Source organism: Apteryx rowi, unplaced genomic scaffold (genome assembly GCF_003343035.1).
Source record: "Apteryx rowi isolate R43461 unplaced genomic scaffold, aptRow1 scaffold_165, whole genome shotgun sequence".
In the NCBI taxonomy this organism is placed as follows: domain Eukaryota; kingdom Metazoa; phylum Chordata; class Aves; order Apterygiformes; family Apterygidae; genus Apteryx; species Apteryx rowi.
This window is the reverse complement of record NW_020447919.1, coordinates 221,203-243,434: the sequence shown is the minus strand read 5'-3', so window position 1 is coordinate 243,434 and position 22,232 is coordinate 221,203. Positions and strand designations below refer to the sequence as shown.

Sequence of the window (22,232 nt, the reverse complement as noted above, 5' to 3'; positions counted from 1 at the left end):
GCGGCACCCGCCGGCGCCCCGCGGCTCTGCCGGGCTGCGCGGCCGCTGCCGCCTTGCCTCGCTTCGGCGCCTCTCGGAGGCACCGCGCCGTAGCCCGGCGGTCCCGGCAGCGGCGGTAAAAGCTGCTCGCTGGAGCCTCCTGGCGGTGACCGAAGGGCTGCTCGGCGGCGGCAGCTGGTGACCGGCGGCGTTGGGAGATAACCCCGCGCTGCAGGAATGCTGGGGGGGGCCGCCGCTGGGGGGTTGCTTCGGGTCTCCCTCAGTCCTAGCGCTTCAGGCAGTGCCTGTACATTGAAGTACCTTTCTCTTAAGCTGTGTYTCCCTTGTCTAGTCTGGCAGTGCTCCTTGATAATAGTGCTACTGACCTCTCGGTCTCCATCTGGCTTGTGCGATCGCACGAAAGCATGGCAGGTTTAGATGCACTATTCCGAAAGGATGTCAAACCCGTTTCTAAATTATTCAGATTTGGGGGGAGGGGGATGAGACAACTTGCTTTTAGTCTGCCCTTCTACAGAGAAATGTCTATAGGTCAACAGCTGTAGTTTGTTTAGCATTGATATTGTATCTGTGTCCTCTGGGAACTGATCTGTCATGTTTGCTTGGTAGAGGTTAATTACTTTATGTTGCTATAACATCTATATCTCAATATAGGAGTGTGGGATCTCTCATCTTGCTCAGCTCTGTACTTGGAGCAAAGGCAGCCACTGCCCCAGGGAACTTCCAGTCCAGATCTAGGAAAGAGGTCGCAGGTGCATGTAGAATGGGGAGTACAAGGAAAGAGCTGGTACTGATCAGCATGCTTTGCTGTGAGTGCAGCCTATAACTACACTGTGGCTTGCTAGTTAACATAAAGAAAAATCTAACCTTTTTTTTTCCCCTCTAGGCTTTGTGCCAGAAGAGTGTTATGGATAGATGCAGAAGGTAACTGGAAAACTACAGACTTCAAGCTGTCATTTAGAGTCCTGTTTCCTTATCAATGGCAAGTTCTGTCTATATTTTAAGCACCTTCTTGAAAAGGTTTAAGTACTTAGTAACAACTCTATGTGGAAATTTTGCATTTCCTTAGAAAACCTGCCCAGGCTTAGCAACTCTTATGGTTAAAAGGYTTTCCTGCTAACCACTGAAAATTGAACCTAACTGCGAATAAAAGCCATTGCTGCTACATCTACCTACTGCAGRTGTAGAAGAAGGGAATAAACACCTGTTTGCCTCTTCTTCCACTCTGTTGTTTCTCTCCTTCCCTCTGTCAAGCTTCTACATTTTTTTATAATCTCTTCTTATATAGCTTTAGACTTCTGATCATTCTTGTAGCTTGCTTCTAGATCTGTCTGGATGTTTGACTTCAAGCTTGGTACTAAAAACTAGATACAAACTCAAGCTGAGGCCTTAGCAGTATTAAACAGAGCAGAAGGGTTAGCTCTTAATACAAACAAGAGTGTTGACTGCAAAATATATCCTGTTATGATATTTAGGCTTTTATGCAACAATACAATTTGTTGACATGCATTCAAAGCATTATCCGTAATACCCTTTTATCACAACTGTAGCTGGGCCAATTGTTCCTAGTCTTGTATTTTCTTGCAGCTGATTGTTMCTGTCTAAGAATTACAGAGTACCTAACTTCTTGAGTTACACTACACCTTTTCATATTGCTTTTTTGACTTGTGAAGACTATTTTGAATTCTAATCCTATCTTCCTGTGCCTTTCCAATAAGGAGATAGCTACATTAATSTCTGTGTGTAAGAGTCAGCATTGCAGGAAGCAGTTGCTCATTGCTGCACTTAAATAGGTGGTGGGGTCTGGTGTTCTGGGCTAAGATGACATAGGAGGCAAAAATGACCCTTTCCTATGGACTGAGCATTATAGGATGGAGCAGGGTATAATGGACTTCAATAATATTCTTTGTGGATTGTATCTTTTAAAAATGGCTGGTTATGTTTGAATGTTTTTCTGTAGTGTAGTGTGTCTTGCTTTGTCTGAATCGAGACATTCTTACTCTTACATAAATGTCCTTCCCCTATTTAATTATTGAAATGGATATTTAATCTCTAGTATTTCAAACATGCTATGGGTAATTCATATACTACTATGGTGAAATTAATTTGTAGTTAAATCACTAAATATCATTCCTAAATAGCTGAATAAGTAATTTAAAAGCTATATAATGGCTTCTGTTTGTTGGTTCAATGCATAAATATTTTGAATGCAAGTATGGTGATCTGAGAAGGCTGAATGTTCAACTTCTTAGTAGTTAAAGGATTTTTGGTCTTAATTCCCAAATGTAAATAGAGTTCAGGCCCATGGTGATTGTCCTTAAATCTACATTTAAGGAAGTATACTACTGAGAAATTGATGTTGCTTTTGATTAAATATACAGAAGCTACTTTTTCCTCTAGTTATTTAGAATTACCCTACATGATTAGTTAGACATTTGCAGTGGAAAAAAAATTCCACTGATAACTATGCAGTGCACTTTGAACCTGAAGACAGTATGTTCTTTCCTACTAGCTTGTAGGTAGTGGCCCTGAATCATATGTCATAAGGAAAGAGGAGAAGGAGAAATGCTCCCTTGGGTACCATGGGAAGCCTTCAGAGGAGTCTTAGGGAGAGGTGCGTTTGTGTGGACTGAGGTGTGAGGCTGTTTCAACAGGAAAGATGCAGTTTGCTGCTTCAGTCCATGCACTTGCTCTTCATGTCTTTCTCTCTGTTCAGGAGGAAGATGGGAGAAGTGCAAGGGTAATGGTCTGTCTGGAGGACCTCAGTCAGTGTAGACACAACATCTCTGTATGAATGTCCTCTCCTCCCACTGACATAGGAGAATGAGGGTCAAGAGCAAAACAGACCTTTGCATGGGGAGGAAGATCGAGGAGGAAGGCTGACGGCTCTATGAGGAGACCTAGGCTTTTCCTGTGGGTATCTGGCTGGGAGGGGATGATGAGTGCCAGCAAAGCTGCATTTCCTGGTAGGAAATACTTTCTCTGGTGCCTCAAACTGCACTAATAATAGGTTGTTGGGGTGTTTTGTGTGTGCTGGTGTGTGTTTTTCCTTCAGTTTGTTCCATAGGGATGTTATCTGTTGCTATGTCATTAAGACCCTGTCACCTTTTTGCAGGTTTCACATGAACAACTTTTTGCCAGTCATGACTCTGCATGTCCTGTACCTAAGCTGATAAAGCATGTATGCACTTTAATGTCAAGTCTATGCCGCTCTGCTAATACAGTGTGAGCTGTACCTTAAACCTTGGATATAAAGACCTACAAACCAAAGTCTTGTTCCTGCCTTAGTAATGTTCCAGAGGTTAAATAACATGTTCATGGGAGAGATTGATAGCTTGTCCAGCCAGGAGCCCGAGTTCAGTGAGAAAGAAGATGACGAATGGATTCTGGTTGATTTTATAGGTAAGATGTCTGTCAAATATAAGCTCTGCCTACTTCCTGCTGTAGTTCTATTTGTCATACTTTCTATTTGTCATACTTCCATCTAAAGATACCAGTAACTCATAAGGAACTTTAATCCACATTGTTTTTGTTTATGTTGAGTGTGGAGTGTTTTCCAAACAAACCTACCAAACATGTTATGTAAACTGATGAGAGAAATGATGTCATGCTTATAAACTTGACACACTTGTGCTTCAGCAGAACCATTTGTACAGATAAAACATATTTGACTTATTACACAATTGTATTGCTTTACTGATAACAGTTGTTTTACATGTCTAACATAGGCTGTCAGGGAACTCCCTTTCCCCTCCCCTTGCTTGTGTAAAAAAAAAAAAAAAAAAAAAACCAAACTTGTGTACATGCTGATAGTGGTTTATTTCTGTTTCTTTGTTTTTTGTATCCTGTTTCTGACTACGTATGACCTTGTTGTTTTCGATCTCCTGCAATCACCAATGTCCATGGCTTCCTCTCAACTGACTAATGGCCACCTCCAGCAGACACTTGCACTAATTCCTCCACAGAGGAAGCGGACATCACCAAAACATCAGCTGTGGACAGCTCGCCAGTCTTCTCTTGTTTACCAGCTCCTTTGGAACATTTGCCGGAGGCCAATGAATCCTGTTTCATCCAGTTCGATTCGTGTCCAATGGAGGAGAGCTGGTTTATTACCCCTCCCCCATGTTTTACTGCAGGTGGATTAACCACTATAAAAGTGGAAACCAGTCCTATGGAGAACCTCCTGATAGAGCATCCCAGCATGTCAGTGTATGCTGTCCATAATACCTGTCACAGCCTTAATGAGACTAGCTGTGGAAATGAGGAGTTTCACAGTCCAGGTAGTCCCAGGTATGTCCAATTTCTTTTGCTAAGCAAATACTACTTGCCAAGGAGTTCTGTCACTAAAAATATCTGGTTTCTACTTGTTTAGCTCAAACTTAATACTGAATTTTCCAGCTTATTTCAGAGCAAGTGAATAAAGCATGAATACTACATAAGTTGAGGTAAGGTGGTCAGAGCCTCTTGCCTGCTTAGAGAAATGTTACACAAGATGACTGTGCCAGAAAACAATTGGATGTGCTGTTTTGACACTAACGAATACTTATGGGGCCTAACTGTTCCCTCACAGAACTCACTCCAGTCCTGTTGAAACTGGTGGCAGTAAATTGTGTAGCTGATAATGTAAATTTGAAAGCACTTTGGCCCCTCCATAGCTACCTTTTAATTTTAATAAACATTAGTCAGTACCCTTTTAGTCACTTTGAGGTGAAAGATATTACTTTCTCCATTCTGATGGGGTGGGTCTCGGACAAAAACTAATCTAGTGATAAGTCTGGGCAGGATGAATTTTAACATGGGTGGCTTGTGAAACAAAACCAAACTGAAAGATTCCACAAAACTTACTGCTTACAGGGTAAAAATTGACTTTGTAAACTTCTACTTTTAGTGAGGTCAAAAGTTATACTGCTAGGTTTTGGGTCCTAAAGAGCCAGTTGTACAGAATGACTGCAGACTCAGTTTGACTCAGTGCTTTGAGTGTATAAAGGTGTATACCTTTATACAAACATAGTATACATGTATGTGTAAATACAATATTTTTTTTACCATCAAGACTCCACCCTTGCCCACATATTCAAATGTTTGTGAATCTTGATGAGTAACAAAGGTTGACTGACTTTATCTCCCTCTGGTGCTTACCCTTAGAAACAATAAGTAAAAAGTCATAGTATAGTGAGCTTTGTCATACAGAAAGTGGTGACAGTGTAGTGGTGAAGTTGTTCCAGGGACTGAAGTTGTTCCCTACCCATGGACTTCTCCAGTCAGCTCCTAGCTATATTTAAAGCTGCTAGTTCAAAGAAATGGGTGGGGTTTTTTGTTGTGAGAAGACATACACTGCTGTATAATACTGAAGCATAGTGCTGATACAAATTTCCTGTCCTCTAAGATTAAGGATCTGATTACTTGGGAAGGGCAGTTTGCAGTGTTAAGCATCAAGGATCCAGATTAACTTAAATCGGATGGAAGCTTTGAGTACACAGCACCTCTAAAAATGAGGGTCTGGAGGAATCTGCAAAACAATTATAGGCTGTTAGGCATGGCACAGTCTAGTCCAAAGATAGGCCAGTTTATCTACACCATTAATCTCCAGTGGATAGTAACAAGCAAAGTCATTTACTGACTTTCCCTAGTGACTTGTGAACTAGGGATGCTGGTATAAATTATTCTAGAGACTAATCTTGTATTATGTTAAGCAGTGCAGTTAAGCTACTTGTGTATGTTGGGAAGCTAGAGGTGYGACACTGAACTGGTGTGTGGTTAAGTGTCTTCACGCTGAATTTAGTGGTGGTGTTGCTTCATCGGGGATCAAGCCTTCTGTGTATGAGAATTGTTTTGGGTGACAAAAGTGGGCATAATTTTAAGTCTAAAGCTGAGATAAAGTACAGAAACTGAGGAAATCAATGACACTGATAATGCGTTAAGTTTCAAAAGCTGTTTTGAAATCTCTAGTGGTTTAATGGTTGGCCATTTAACATTGTAGGGCCAAGAAAAGCTGCTTAAGGCACACTGGCACAGTAAGTACTACTGTTTTGGGACAGTGCTTCTTGTTTGATCAGTCTGCTAGCAACACTGCTTCCTTTAGAGCCTTCTATGCCAAAACAATACTGGTTTTAGGACTAACCTTTGTGCCAAATTATGTTACTCGATCAAGCCTAACTACATCTGCTTTAACAAGCCAAAAATGCTAAGTGCAGAAAAACTACTTAAAGATTAATTGAGAGATCTGAATCCTTTAATTTTTCTTGTGAGGTCTGTCCATATAGTGCAGTTAGCAGGACACTTCTGCTTTTTAGCAAAATAGATGCTGGGGGCATGTCAGAAAATGTATATAGCAACAGTATGGCTTTAGTCTCTATCAGTGTGGTCAAAATGTCTTTTTAGAGGGTCTGGGTCTAATCAGCCCTGTTCTCCTAGTACCTGGGATTCACTAGTGCCAGACCACCAAAAGCAACAACTAAGATACCAGAATGCCGTGTTTCAGAAGAGTCCATGGCCTTCTAGCTAACTTAAACCAGCTCTGCTATTCCAGCTTCACTCTTTTTAAAGTGGCAAGTAAAAAGTATTGGTTTACAAACAAGTGCTGGATGAGTACTTGATAGTAAAAGGAAAAAGTTGAAATATCCTGGATCAGTGTTTTTGAATCTTCTTTCCTTCTTCTTTGGAAGAAGTCTCTATTTGCTCCTTGTTAATTCATTTTCAAATCAAAAGGATGTTGCATAAACTTCCCCCCTCCTTTAAGTTAGCCATATTTTTCCATAATAAACCACAGCACTGTGTATTAGCAGCTGATGGTCTTCATGAGCTTAATGATATGAAGTGAAGGCATGCTCAGGAAATACACATTCTAACAGCAAGATGTCTTGTGGCGTCCTAGCTCCTTGCAGCTTTCCTTAGTGATGTTTCATTTGGAGTTCCAGCTCCAGCACTGTTGAGCATGTTAAGGAATCACCAAGTTTAGAAAACAGGAGCTCCATATTTGTAGAGACCTGTATGTAAGCTAAACTGTTGTAGTTTGTAAGCAGTTTTTCTATGCAAATTACTGCAAATTCATTTGGGTTAACTTGTTCACATTTGTTTCTTGCTTCGTATTTCCAGTGCTAAGTCTAAGACACTGTCTGAATGAACAGGAAAACTAGCATGTCATGCATGGCTATTCTTGATTCTGTACACTCCAGTCCTTTCAAATGAAACTACTCAGGGCAATAAAAGCAAGTGGATTTTGATATTAAAAAAAAAAAGAGGGGAGGGGGCAAGATATCTTGCTGACGGAGTATTTCCTACAGTGTGGAGCAGAGGGGGGTGAAGGAGCTCACTCCTGTGCCAGTCACATATGTGTCCCCCCCAGCCCCTCCCTCCTGGGAGCAAGACTGAGAAGGCATACTGGGCCATGGCAGACCAGGCTCTTATCATAGACTTTCCAAGAGTCCACAGAGACTCTATACATTAAATGCAAATTAAACCAGTCAGAGGCTGCTGTCCTTTGTTAGAGGCATGCTAGTACTGAAAAACAGACTTCCCAAGAGACCTCTTGCTCATGCTTGAGCAAGYGCCTAGGTCTTGCAGCCATCCTTCCTTGGCATCAGAGTTGCAGGCTAGTAGTCAGCCCCTAGGGGAGGGAGGAAGAAATCAACTGCTGTGCCACTGGTCTCATGTGGCACTCGGACTTGGGATTTGCATTATTTTTAAATCTGCCAAGCTATTTTTATCTTCACTTTGGAAGCTTCAGGAAACACCAGTGATTGTTCTGTGAAGTAGGAAGTCCTTTTTCAACATGTCAGTCCCTGCTTGCATAGGCTGCTGTTTTGTTTAACTAGTGCATGATGGAGTAGGGATTTGCCAAAACTGCTGACTCTTTGCTCATGAAATCAAGAGGTCTGGTTGAGGAAAGATCCTTTTAAGTTATTTCCAGGGTGTCACAACTGGTCCATCTTTCCCATTCCTGTGTATGAATGTCATTTGGATTTACTTGCATGGCTACCAATCCAAACAAACATCTTCACTAGTGCACTTCCTGTTTTCAGTCTGAATAACTCATGTCAAGTTGATTTTTTTTTTTTTTTAAGCCGAACTTTGCCTAGTGAATAAATCTAAGTCTTCTAAAAGTCAGTGTGACACACATCACCTCTGACTTCTGGTGCCTGTTGCATTTTGGGGCTGGGGGGGTGGGAGATGGAAGGGCACAATAGAATAATACACTAGATGTCCAAGGCCTATTGTGTTGCCTTTAACAGGAAAAAGTGAGTTAGCAAAAGTAGACATTGCTTATCAACATGGTTTTTCCAAATTGATTTGGCTTAACTTCAGCCCAAATCTTTGTCCAGTGTAGTAGCATGCAGGTGCCCTTTTGAAATGCTGGATGTCAACATTAATATTCTCATGCCCTCTTTATAACTTTAATTTCTTTTTCAAAAAATAGTGACTGATATGTGCTTGTTACATTTTAGAATGGAGGCCCGAAATGAAATGGGACAGCATGTTCACTGCTATGTTGCAGCTCTTGCTACTTGTTCAAGTTTTCTGGAAAAAAGCAAGAGCTTTCGTCCTACCCACTGGATAAAAGAACATAATGAAAGACACTATCTCAACAGAAATGGTCTCCGTCGCCAAAATCTTACCAGGGATTGCCACTCGCGGCAAATCAAGCACAATGGACTGTTTGTTCACCAGCCTTGCCAGCGTCAGTTCAATTACTGATGGCTCTTGTGGTTTTAATCTGTTTTAATTTTTTTTTAGGTTGCTCTTGTTTTCATGCATAGATAAGTGTGGTCAATCTGAAGCTGATCATCAGTTCCTCAAACAATCATAACTAGCGTTACACTTATTTGAAACAACACATACATCTCTAAACATCTTTCTGTAAGTCCTAAATGGTGATGTTAAATATCAATGTCTTGGAAGCCTATCAGTACAATAGTTTGTGTGATGTTTTTATAAACTATGATGTATAGATGGGTTTTTAGTTGGCATTTTAAAGAAGCTTTTAACAGATGGAAAAATCAGTTACATTTTGTATTAATCAAACGGAGTTAGAAAATTTGAGGTTAGCCATATGCTTTAATGACCAGTACTTGACAGCTTGTATATTTGTATTCAGCATATATGATTACACTCTAACAAGAAAATACTATAGCTGCCAATGGATATTACATAGCTATGCTGAACTGTTACAAGAAGGACATCTAATCTACATTGCCTAGTACCTACTTGTGTTGAGAGTGGAGTCAGTAGGTGTGTTGGATACTTTATATGGGTATCAGAAAAGGGTTAAATGTCCCCCAATATTTCTGCAGTACAACATGACTCTGGTGTTACAGGTGTAGTACCTCAAGGTGCAATGAAAGGAAAAGTAGACCTATGGGTTAAGTGTAGATGCATAATCCAGAGCCAAACTGTATTTTATCTAGTACAGTTCAAGTGCTTTTTTCCCCTCTGTAATGCCTCTCTCTATTTTTCCCCTCTCCTCTATCTTTGAAGAAGGTTTAAAAAACAGAAAACTAACCTGTTGTGTTTAATCTCTAGTCCAGTTAAGGAAAAAAGGGATGGATCAGTTGTTCTTTTAATCCCATTGGTAGCTGACCACTCTTTTAAGTTAAGCTGGTGGATGGCTACTTCTGAGCTGCTAATTGCTGTTAGGTATTTATAGGTTGAGAGTAGCTCAAAAATCGCTAGAAGAAAGACTTTATCAAAAGTTCTCCTAATTCTGTCCTAGCTAAAACAATGAAATCTGAGTTAACAGTTACTGGAAATAAAGGGCAGTTTGTGGCAGGGAAAAGCATGCTGAAAAACAGCCTTAGGGGACTAATGGAGTAACAGCAAGATGTATAAAAACCTCAGGTATATCAGCAGTGGTTGCTTTCCTATTCAATCTCAGGCATTTTGGGGTGGCAGGGGGGGAACTGGACATAAATTCTGTAGGCCAATAGGAAAGAAGAGCCATTCAAAAAACTATCAAATATTTTTCTTAACACTGTGCAAGATCTTCTTTGCTTGAAGTAGGCAGATGCTCAAAAGTTAGTTTTAGTGGTTAACAAAGAGTGCATATATTACAAAGCAGCCACATGATATACTGAGCCCTGATAGATCAGTCTGGGAACTAGATTAAATGGTTACAGAGGGGAGGAAGCAGAAAGATAGTCACAGAAGAAAGGGGGAAAATGTTTGCTCCATTTCCCTTTCTCAGTGCTTAACATATGACTTACTGTTTTCCTGCATTTAGTTCCTAGAGTGTTAAAGTATTAACATTACATTCAACCATGTCTTCCGGTGGTTCTTATACCGAAGCTGGTATAAGGAGTCAGGTGGGAAGCCTTCGAAATTAGGTAAGATCACTAATGTGAATTATTCTAGACCTATGATATGTTTCTCAAAATTTGGCCAAATGTGTTAATTTCACTGGAGCAAAAGCCCAGCAATCTGAATGTAGTTCATGTAGTTAGTTTTGCACATGCTGCACCTGGAACCATTGTGGTGCATACTTAGTGTACAGAAAATAGCACTTACAACCTTAGTTTCACTGCAGATGTACTGCCTTCCTGGGTTTGGATAAGATTGTTGCAAATGGATGTTGACAAATAGATGTGTAAGATCAAGTGGTGCTTTCCTGGCTACAGTAGTCTCTCCCTCTCTCTYTTTTTTTTTTAAGACATGTTGAATGCAGACTCATATGTGGACAGTGACAGAAAACAAAACTGGTTATACTGAGTTTCCAAAATAGGGGTTTTGTTAATATTCTCTTCAACAGTGCATACCTATGTTCATACAGCAGTTCTTCTGTGGTCCAAATACTCTGGCTTATTTGTCTGCAAATAGCTGTAGTTTCACCAGTCCCTCATCCATTCACTGACACGAATACTTTTACTTGCCTCAGATTATCTACCTTTATCACTCCGACTTTTTGTCCAATTTATATTTCCTTCTCCTCACTGCCAACTTTCTAGCTCAGGAAAATTCCTTACTTTCCTGTTTTATTTTTCTTTGTATATAAGTAACTACTTTCCTTCAGCTTTAATTTTCTTAAAGTTAAATGAAGGAAGATGGAATCTCCACCTCCCTGTGTTGGAAGGAGTAAGTAATCCTTTAACTTTTAATGGAGGGATGGAGTTGAGAGTATAAGGCTCCCAGGTATTAGAATGAGAGTCTTGGTCTGTGTGTGTTTTGGTTGGTTGGTTTTTTTTAAGTAGGCAAGTAAATGCAACTTTAGACTGCTCCTAGAACTGGGAGATACTGATCTTTTTATACTACATTACTAGATAACTTTCTGGTGATGAAAGCCTATATCTTTCAGGATATAAACTGTTTTGTTGCACAAAGCTGTGCTTCTTAGTTCATAATATTGGAAACTGTGTTACTGTGTGAGAGTACTGCATCAATGGCTTTTTGTTAATTTGTTTTGCATATTTATGTTGGTCTAGCCCCATTTTGTGCCTGGAGCTGTTGGGCAATTAGATTTGTTCTGGTTTTCTGTTTTAATAGTGAGCTGTGTGGCTTTTTATATGGTTTTGAATTGTATTAGGATGTGTTTGTTTTTTTCTCTTGTAAAAGTGGAGACCTTGCATTGTCTCAGATGCTGATTTGATGCTCATGAATCTTGCTGAAACTGTATTTTCATATGTATTGGTCAATGGACAGATTTGCATTTTAAACAAAACTGTGCCTTCTAGGTGTAACTTTACACAGCAAACTTGAAGGTTAAAAAGGGACATTTCAGTTAGGATTAATACTGTACATTCAGACTATGCATATACGGCAGCTTCTTTCCAGAGCCACTTCTGTTTGTAGCAGTCCTTTTGATACAGAAGAATGTCTGGCTCTTAATAGTTTAATACAAGCTGAAAAAATGACAAAATACAGCACTTTGCCAAAAAGTAGCATTGCTTAACCAGTGTGTATTTACTAAAGTGATCTTCTGTATTTTGTTTTCATGGTGCATCATGCACACCATGGGGAATCATTATGATCTTAACTCTCAATAAAAATGGCCTATTAAGAACTGTGAATCTGTCCTTTTATATTGTAGGTATGTTAAATTCTGAATGTCTGAGCACACCTTGGGTATGGTATAAGGGAAGATTCAACTGCAAAGGTCCACTTGTATTTCAAAATTCCTGCTCCATTACAGGAGGAATTCTGCAATAACCTCTTCCTTGGGTATTGTCACCTGTGTGTGTGTTGTTCTTTTTTTAACCTAATTTCCCTATTAGAGTCAAAGAACTAGCATTAGAATTCTGCTTATCCTTTGCCAATTTCAAATGTAGATTCCTCTGGGAATTTTTTTGCGTTACTTGATCAATTTTGCATTACTTGATCAAGTGACAATTCGTGTTCAAAGGAGCATTACCTATCCCATAATCTCTTCTCTGTTGCCAACTGCTACATTTCCTGATTAGCATGCAGAAGTGCAGTAGATGAACAGGACAGAGAATTTATTACTGCTTTTAAGTGTGCATGGGGGGAGCAAAAGCTAGTATTGAATTGCCATGGAAGGGAAATGATGAAATTACAAAAGACACTTCCTCATAAGGGTATGTGGAAAATACAGCTTTCTTCCAGTGACTGCTTTGACTAGTCTTCATCTTGAGTGAAATGACTGCTAGTCACACACCAGTGATCGGAGTGGCAACTTGACTATGTTCTCTGCTACAAACCTCTGGTTAGTCTCCTTGGCTGCCACACAGGCTAGACACCTTGCTCCAAGCGCCTATTGGTAACAGGTGTACTCAGCAGTAATGGTGAGTCTAACACTGCCTGATCGTTCTACACAGCTCACTGTGGCCACTGATGGATGCTGTTGCCCACATAGGCTTGGTCTTCCCTGAGATATTAAACTGAATATATACATGTTGCTATGAACTCAGCTACCCTCCACATATACAAAAATCTAACTCAAGTGTGATGGGGCTTTTACCTCAACATAGGCTGTGAATCAGAATAATTTGGGTTGGAAGGGATCTTGAGGTTTCTAGACCTCACATCCTCTAGAGCTGCACATCCTTTGGGCAACCTGTTCCAATGCTTGGCCGTTGTCATAGGGGGGAAAGTTTTTTCCTTCTCTGGTCTGAACCTCTCTTGCTTCAACTCGCCCCCGTTGCCTTTTGTCCTCCTGGTGTGCACCACTGAAAAATCTGTCTCCATCTTGGCAACCTCTCATTGGTACTTAAAGGCTGCTGTGAGGCACATGAAAGGTGGAAACAGGTGAGCTAGAGGGAATGCACAGACCCTGTTCAAGGGTGCAGGGATGGGGTTAGGAAAGCCAAAGCCTGCCTGGACTGAATCTGGCAAGGGACAAAAAGGGCAACAGGGGCTTCTACAGGTATATCAACTGCAAAAGAAAAACTAGTGAAAATGGGGGCCTCCTGCTGAATGGGGCAGGAGATCTGGTGAAAAAGGACATGGAGAAGGCTGAGGTACTCCATGCCGCCTTTGCCTTGGTCTTTACTGGTAAGACCAGCCTTCAGAAATTCTCAAGCCTGGACCAATGAAGACTTAACTTTAGCAGAGGAAGAGCAAGTTAGGGAACACTGGAAGAAACTGGACATATACTAGTCCATAGGACCTGATGGGATGCATCTGTGATTGCTGAAGGAGCTGGCTGATGTCACTGTAAGGCCACTCTTGATTATCACTGGAATGTCTTGGTGGTCAGGGGAGGTTCCTGAGAACTAGAAGGAAGCAAATGTCACTCCTATCTTCAAGAAGGAGGATCTAGGGAACTATAGGTCAGTCAGCTTCACCCTGATCTCTGGGAAGGTGATAGAGCAAATAATCCTGGAAATGATTTCCAAATGTAGGAAGGTCAAAAAGGTGATTGTAAAGACATGCTGACTACTTGCAGAGGGGATGAGTTGACTGGCTTGGTGGACAAAGGGAGATCAGTGGATGTCATTTGCCTTAACTTTAGCAAGACTTTCAACCCTGTCTCCCATAACACCTGCTTATGTAGTCCATTTTTCATCAATTTGCAAGGATGTTGAGGTGGATGGAAAACCAGCTGAACTGCTGCTATCAGAGGCTTTTGATCAGCAGCATGAAATACAGCTGGAGGCCAGTCACTAGTAGTGTGCCCCAGTGGTAAATACTGTGTCCAATACTGTGTAACATCTTCATTAATGACCTGGATYATATGACAGAGTGCACCCTCAGCAAGTTTGCTGATAATGCAAATTTGGGAGGAATGGTTGATATACCAGAGGGCTGTGCTTCCATTCAGAGGGACCTTGACAGGCCCTCTGGTGAAATAGGCCAAGAGGAGTCTCATGAAATTCAAAAAAGGGAAGTGAAGTCCTGCACCTGGGGAGGAACAACCCAGCTCTGCAGAGAAGGACCTGGGGTTCCCGGTGGACAAGCTGATTATGAGCCAGCACTGTGTCCTTGTGGCCAAGAAGGCCAATGGCATCCTGGGCTGCATTAGGCAGAATGTTGCCAGCAGGTTGAGAGATGTTTCTTCCCCTCTGTTCAGCCCTGGTGAGGCTGCATCTGGACTGCTGGGTCCGGAGCTGGGCTCCCCAATATGAGAGAGACATGGAGCTACTGGAGTGAGTCCAGTGAGCACCACCAAGATGTTTAAGGCATTGGAGCATCTCTTATACAAGAAGTTGCTGTGAGAGCTGGGACTGTTCAGTCTGGAGAAGACAAGACTGAGGGGGGATCTTATTAATGTGCATAAGTACCTGAAGGGAGGGTGTCAAAGGACAAGGCCAGGCTCTTTTCAGTGGTTCCCAGTGACAGGGTAAGAGGCACAACGGGCACAAACTGAAACACAGGAAGTTCCACTTGAACATAAAAAGCGCCTTCATAAAGAACAGGCTCACTGGCCTTTAGTTGTCTGGACTGTTCTTTTCCCCATTTTTGAAAGTGGGTGTGACATTTGCTTTCCTCAGTTGTTAGGGATCCCTGATCTCCATAACTTTTTGAAGATGATGGAGACTGGCCTTGCAAGGACATCAGCCAGCTCTCTCAGCATGCTTTGATGCAGACTGTCTGCTCCCATGGACTGACTTCACATGTAAATGGAAGCAGCGCCAGTATGAACAAACCACTTTACTTCTTTGGCTGCTCTCACATATCAGCTTGTATTATCTGTAGGTATGTGTTTCTCCTGAGTCAATCTTTTCCATGGGAGACCTGTAGATCACTGGATTTCTRTGTGCTTTTTTTTCCCCTCAGTATSTGTGACAGGATGAAGAGCAGGTTCCAGACTGTAATTCCTGATAGTTATGTTTTTCCACTTGTGTTGATCATGTATGTTGTTAACTTCAAGGATTCCAATTCTGTCACTTGCAGTTGTCAAATTCTAAAATTGAACAAACTGGGAGAGAAAATGATCTGCTTAACTGACATTGAATCAGAATTTGAAGAACAGAACATCTGTCTTCCCAGAGCAAACACTTGAGTAACAACTTTCATTTTCAGATGTCAATCATGTGATCTGTATGCTTATCTAAGCAGTGTTTATACTAAGAGCTATCGTTTTCTACACAAGAAAGTTTGACCAATTACACCTGTATAATCATATCCCTGCAGATAAGCTAACGTACTGATTGTGTTCCTCTTGGTGCTGACTCCAGACTCAATGTAGCTTTTTAAATTTAGGTTGGATGCCTTTCAAAACATAAGCTTTTTTTTTAAAGCACTTTGGCAAAACAAAAATGTTCATGTAAAGAATCGTATCAGTAAAAACCGTATTAACTTATATTCTCACCTCACAGGCTAACTTTCCTGTTTATATAAATCCTTGTGCATCTCTCATGAAGCTAGCATACTAATTACTGCTCTCAGAGACCTAACCCTGTGCTGGAAGCACTCTGTTTCCTTGTCAAGCTGTTCAGTATTTGCTTTCTTTGTCTCGCTGGCTTCTTTAGGTGCATATTTATAACCACAAAATGCTCTCACCTCCATCATTCAGTGACACAGATGCATGTAGGCTTTGGTCTTTTTAACACATACATAAATGACTCATCAGAAGAACAGACTCATGCTGCTACGGCGCAGTTGTTCCCATGATGCAGTTGCAATAGATCAATTTTTTAGAGTAAACGGGACTGGGCTGAGGCTTAACAGGGTGTGTAGTGAAGTTTTGTTTCTCAGCCAGCCTTTTTCTCCATGAAAATGCCCTCTGCCTGTCTTGGAGCTACTGCTGTAAAACTAATACGTCACAAATGAATCTCTTGACTTGTTCCAAAGTTTTGTATGCAGATAGCTGAACCCTCAAACACCTTAGTGAGTCAGATAGCTATATTGTAATTTCATGGGGGAGCAAAGGAAAAAAGTAATAGCAAAAAATAGATAAGAGTAACAAAAACAGGCAAGAGGCCAGGAGCAGACTTCAGATCTCAACTCACAAACATGAACTGTGCCATAAACTTACACTTCCTTCTGAAGTGCAGCCTTCATGTTGCTATGTACAAAGCAAAAGCTGACCTGTCAGGTGGTATAATAAAAAATATCATTATGCACAAAAAATAATCCTATATTCCCTGAAATGGGGCACCACAGAAAATTAACAGAGACAGAGAGCGGGGAATGGGGGGTCCCATGATCATTTGGGGCATGTGGGTAACGGCTATTGACTATCAATTTTTGCTAAGGGAAGAGGGAAGCTGAGATCATGACTAAGAAAGGGAGGACTGATATAGGCAGAGGTACCCCCTTGGGTACACCCAGCAGTGAATTTCAGCTGTAGTTGAAATACTGCTGCTGAGCCCAGCTGATAGTGGCCATGGGTTCTCAGCTGTGAAGTGAAAGCATTGCTTCAAAATTGAAATTTCAGGTGTCAAAACTGAAACTTTATCAGACAGCCCATGGGAACAAAGAGGGAGAAGAGAGGGTGCATTTCTTCAGTTTATATGCACCCTCTCAGGGCCCATGTAAACAAACCCATGATTAGTTACTTAATTGGCATCTCACCTGCAAAACCTGAGATCTCATCTGCAGTTTCCTCCTGCCCATACTCGTGTCCCTATGCCAAGTGTAGGGGGAAAGCGTCAACCGAAGACAGCTGGCAGAACAAGCTACTTGGCAGAGTGTAGCTGTTCTGTGGTGTGAGATGGAGGAAGAGGAGATGGACAAGTCTGGTATTAAATGAGGAGAGAGAGGAATTTGGCTTCTGTGACTTGTGCGAAACCAGCAAACAGCTGAGTTGATAGGTTCATCATTACCAAATATCTACTGATGGTAGGCAGTTTATCATGGGGTGTTATCCACTGCAAATCATCTTTCCCTTTGAGAGATCTACGATCAGCAATATAGAGAATCATAAGTGATCTCTTGTTCCCTGGGCATCAAAAGGGTTTTTGCTGCAGTGCTTGGATACTGGAGCATCAACAGCAGATGCTCTTCACTGTGCATGCTGGGGATGGAAAGCCTTGAGCTAAGGGCCCTGGCCACAGGTGTGACCAGGTGATGTGAGTCAGTCTGAATGAGGACCGCCTCTGCCCYCAGGCCAGGGGCTGGCCTGGGGGGAAGAGGGCTTGCTGCTGCTGCAGCAAGCTGCCCACTTCTGCCAGTAGCAGGGGAGGGGGGGTTGCTAATGTGCTGCCCACCCTGGGGCATGAAGGGCATGGTGAGGATGAGCTTTTGGTAAAGAAAGCACTGTACTGTTATCTTATCTGTATTCTACCTGGCTCTTTTCTGTGGCCTGAGATTCCTTCTTTTCCCCCACTTACAACTATCTTCTGGTTCAAAATGTGTCACATTTACAGCCCAGCAGTGAAGCTATTTTGGAAAACATAAGGAAAGTGGGTCTTGCTATTTTCTTTAGCTGCAAGTAGGTAATCCAATGCATGGTAGGTGGAGACAGACTTAACACTTGGCTATTTGTTACAGGTGCTGCTTCTTGATGCAGTGATGGTGTCCTTATAGGGGTCTGAGCGCGGCAGAGAGTTGGTCAGGAGATCAACTGCTGAATATAAAAAAGGTTGTATTTCAAGGATGTTTCTCTCTATGTGTGTTGAAAGTGGGGGTTCAAGTGTTCAGATACACAAAATATGAGCCTCTGATAGGATACAGATAGACTGCCTTTAAGGAAAAGGTAACTGGTTTGATTCCACTTTGTGTTTATTCCAAGCTTCTTACTGCTGAGAAAGATGCATCATCTCAAGAAGAAAGAAAGAGGCTGCTAACAAGAACCAGAAGAACATGGTCTGTAAGTTTGGTTTATGACTGCTGGTAAGTGATGTCATCTACTTCTAAATGCAGGTTTAAGAGGTTGGTAACTCTGACTCTTTTTGCTCCCCCCTATACCTTTAAAAATGTGCATTGACATCAAATCACAAAGGAAATACAGCATTATATTGTGTTATACTGTTATAGATCTGACCCTACAAATTGTAAGGGAACTGCTAATTTTTTCTTGACTTTTTCTTGAGTTGCATCTTCTGTAACAAAAATTGTTACCACTGATTGCGTTAAGCTGATCTGATTGTCATATAGGCTGATTGTAAATAACTGGTTATTGTCTATGCTCTCTGTTGCTGGTGTTGACCTTAGAAAGACATAATAATATGCTTATAACTAAAAGGCTTGCTCCTTGTTATATTTTGCTTCTAACTAATGGGTTATTAATAACTGTAATATGGACACTCTCTCCTTTCCAAAGCATTGACAACCCAGATGTGACTGAAAGACAAAGTATAGCAGCCCGAACAAATGACCACATTAAAATATTTACTGCAACAAAATGGGAATACGGGCCCAATATCCTGTGTAAACTTGTGCTTTGATCATAATCGTAGTGGAGGTGTGTCCAGATGACCAAGTGAGCTCTGTTTATAATGAAATACTGCTCCCTTCTTTGGAAACTGTCAGGTGGATTCAGGAGCTCTGGGAGAAGAGCAGTATTAAGCACACTTAGAAACTGGATTAATCTACAGGGTTTTCAGTCTGTGCTTTATACGTCTCYAGTAGGCTGTAGGCCAAGAGGTCTGTAAAAGATAACCAAGAAAAGCAACTTCAGCTGTGTAAACTTGTGAGAAAGGCCCTGCTTTCCCCACCTTTCCAATGYGGTTCACACCTCTAATAGAAAAATTCTGAAAGTGATGATTTGAAAAGCTTGAAAAGCCCTAGACTAATCTAAAAGGATTTACAGGATCCCAGCACAGATGCTATTTAGTAAATGGAGTGTATTTCAAGCAGTCTAAAAATCCTTCTCTCTTTTAAACCCAGCCCCCCTAAGGAGGCATCTGCACAATGAAAGAGGATATAGCATGTCAACTGATTTGGAAATGTCCTAGTATAGACTAAGTCACCTCAGCTTTATTGCCGTACCAAAAGGTCAGCACGTTAGCTTGCATTAAAACTATAATTTCATTGTCTACAGTATGATTTTATTGCATGTTAACTTCTGTTTTTTTCTCTGCTGCTGACCAATATTTATGGGAGAAACTGCTGACAGTGCCAAGAATACTTACAGGGTCTGGTGCATTTTCCACTCCTGAAGCAAAACCACAAATTCTGTGGCGCACAGCCTACAGCAGCTCACAGCAAAAGGTGTGCAAAAATGAGCAGCATAGTCATTTTAATCTTTTTACTGTGACCAATTCCCAGTAAATCTAATCCATTCAATTTAAAAATAATGCTCATTTCACAGTATTTCTGAAATTTCCTTTCACAGTGTGCCACAGAACTTATTCCTGATGTACCAAAATTGCTTTGCTGATTTGAGGTTGGCTGGGAGGAAGACTTGATTTAACATCCATGAGGGGCTGTTTGGTTTTTTGTGGTGGTGGTTTTTTTTTTTGGGGGGGGGGGGGGGKGTTTTGTTTTTTTCTTTTTTTTTGGTCAAGATTCACCCAAATCTTAGAAGACTACATTCCCTCTACAGTTGGTGCAGTGAGAAATGTGCTTCTAGATGACAGTTCATATCTTATTTTTGGAGCTCAGTGGAGATCAAGCAGCAGAACTGCTTGCTGGAAGCTGGGTCTGCTTTAGGCATCGTGAAAATRGGTGGTGTTAAGTGCAATGAACCTGAGTGCTCATTTTACTTTAATTAGTTTTCTTCCCCTTGTGGCTGATGTTAGCTCTTCTTAGCTGATAACTGCTAGTTGATACAGATATTTTAAAAGTTGACTGTAGACAAGATGTATAAAACCTGGACTGGCTGTCTATAGTGGACAGGTAGAACATGATAGTTATTAATACACACTATGAATACTGCAGTGTATTTTTGCATAGGTAAATTTAACCCTTTCCCGCAGTTAGTGCAGAAATCACAAGGACTGAATTCTTCTATAAATAATAAAGGAAGTTATGGATTGTGACAAGGAATTACATTTCTTGAGATGAACTGGTGCAATATAGAGAGTTCACAAAGATTGTTTCCAAATGCCAGTAGGCATGAGCAGAGGATACTCTGTGTTTTTCTTTCCCTTTGATTCACAACTAGAAGACTTTCTTTGTGGTGAGGACTAGAAAATAGGCATTTTGCAGAGCTGAGGAGACTGGATGCCAGCAACATCCAGCTTAAGCTATTGTCATGCATGGTGCTTTGCTTGAAGTTGGCAGAAATCAAGGTGCCCACTCTGTTAGGTGCTATAAGCACCTGCAATTGAGACATGGCCCTTACAGCCCAAAACCTGTGATCTGTTGAGCCACCGTTAGTGACCCTGTTGTAACATCTTTGCCTTTGGTGGAGTGTGTTGTGTGGGTTTTTTGTTTTCTTTCTTTCTTTTAAAATGTCAAAGCTATGAGAAGGTGAGCGCCAAAATGTGGCTATCATGACTAGTAATTTGTATTTTAATGTATGAAGGTGAAAACTGTTTACTGCTTAATAGTATTACACTGGGGAAAAGAAAAAGCGGAAGTGAGGCCAGTGTCGATGAGGTAGATGCACTTGGAGGCAGCTGTATCTTCTCGCAGGGCTGGTGGGACCGTGTGTTTCGTTCACGTTCCTCGTGGCGAGGAGCGAGGCGGCACCAGTCGCTTCCCATCAGCAAAGTGGCTGCGCGCAGCCCCCAGCTGGAGGCCTGGCCTCCATGCACACCCTTCGCTGAGGGTACTGGGGAGGAAAGATGTTGTTTTGGTAAGCAAGGACTAGACAAGAGTTAAACAAGCCGTTTATACGTAATTGTTGGTTCCTAACAGAATTGGCTCTTAACCCAGGCAGGGACTGTCCCTGCTGGACTCGTCCACTGTATTTTTGAGCGATTTCAAAGGGATGAGAGCTGTGTGTGAAGGGGTCTGTGGTGCTGAAGGGGAGGAGGAAGGCAAGCGACGGTGTCGGGGCAGGATGTATTTGATGGTGCTCTGAAAACACCGGGTGCTGTCGTGCTGCAGGGGCCCTTGCTCGCCCTGCCATGCCCGCTCCACGCTTTTGGGCCGTGTCAAGCCTGTAGCATTTAACAAACCAACAGAAAAAGGAAAACCACCTTCCAGCAGTGTTGTGATGTAGAGGAGTCCCCRGCACGGAGGGGAGACTTGGCCCTTGGGTACGGTCTCCTGGGGGCGGGGGGCGCCGGGGGGCCGAGGCGCTGCCCCATGGCTGTGGTGCCCCCACACCGGGCACCCCTGCCGGGGCCGCAGGGCCCCGAGGGAGTGTGGCGGGAGACCACTGGCCTCGCGCCTGGGGGCATCCCTTTCCTAGCGGGCGCGATGCCTCTGCGGTTAAACACACGGCAAAACTTGGGAGAGGGGTGGTGCATCGGGGAGGCCTGGGAGCAGAGCTGGTGGCTGCTCCCCCCGCGGTGGCACTGGGGACTCAGGGTGTGTGGGGGGGCCTCGGGTGGGGGCAAAACCTGCCGCAGTGTGGGGGTGTGTGGACAAGGACTGGCCCCACAGCAATGGGATGTCTTTGGGGGGCAGTGGGCCGATCCCACAGGGAAAGGGGGTGTCTGTGGGGAGGCCACAAGCTGATCCCACATGGCAATGGGGTGTCAGTGGGCCGATGGGATCTCACCCAGAAAGGGAGTGTCAGTGGGGGGCAGTGGGCAGGCCTGGCCCCACAGGGAGCTGGGAGGTGGGGGGTGGCAGACTGGCCCCACAGCACTGTGGTGCCTGTGGGGGCAGCGGGCTGATCCCGCACAGGAAGGGGGTGCCAGTGGTGGGGCACCCGGCCGATCCTACACAGAAATGGGGTGCCATGGGGGGCAGCGGGCTGAGCCGCTCCCGCCGCCAGGTGGGGCTGCCCCTGGGGCAGCGCAGGGGGACCGAGGCCCCCCCCCCCCCACGAACGCGCTCGGCGCTGGCGGGCGGGGCGGGGCGGGGCTGCGCAAGGCGCGCGCGGCCGCCGCGCTCTGTTTACATTC

General features: G+C 42.8%; 2 protein-coding genes across 14 annotated transcripts in view; both read left to right on the top strand.

Moving 5' to 3' along the window:
* TP53INP1 (tumor protein p53 inducible nuclear protein 1) overlaps positions 1–11,986 on the top strand; it is a 34,144-nt gene extending 22,158 nt beyond the window's left edge. The window contains exons 1-5 of one of the 7 annotated variants that reach the window (XM_026060113.1): positions 2,521–2,611; positions 2,714–2,963; positions 3,113–3,399; positions 3,936–4,287; positions 8,442–11,986. In XM_026060113.1, coding sequence (XP_025915898.1) covers positions 3,288–3,399; positions 3,936–4,287; positions 8,442–8,691 — 714 coding nt within the window. In that variant the 5' untranslated portion in view covers positions 2,521–2,611; positions 2,714–2,963; positions 3,113–3,287 and the 3' untranslated portion in view covers positions 8,692–11,986. Of the gene's footprint in view, positions 1–883; positions 980–2,520; positions 2,612–2,713; positions 2,964–3,112; positions 3,400–3,935; positions 4,288–5,977; positions 6,012–8,441 lie in introns of those variants that run through there. The other 6 variants (XM_026060118.1, XM_026060116.1, XM_026060114.1 and 3 more) reach the window with 6 other exon arrangements.
* A 74-nt stretch (positions 11,987–12,060) lies between these two features.
* Positions 12,061–22,232, top strand: part of CCNE2 (cyclin E2) — a 25,426-nt gene continuing 15,254 nt past the window's right edge. Inside the window, exons 1-3 of one of the 7 annotated variants that reach the window (XM_026060105.1) lie at positions 12,061–12,144; positions 17,818–19,479; positions 19,604–19,654. In XM_026060105.1, the coding sequence (XP_025915890.1) occupies positions 19,626–19,654 (29 nt within the window). In that variant the 5' untranslated portion in view covers positions 12,061–12,144; positions 17,818–19,479; positions 19,604–19,625. Of the gene's footprint in view, positions 12,145–12,184; positions 12,726–17,817; positions 19,480–19,603; positions 19,655–22,232 lie in introns of those variants that run through there. The other 6 variants (XM_026060111.1, XM_026060107.1, XM_026060106.1 and 3 more) reach the window with 6 other exon arrangements.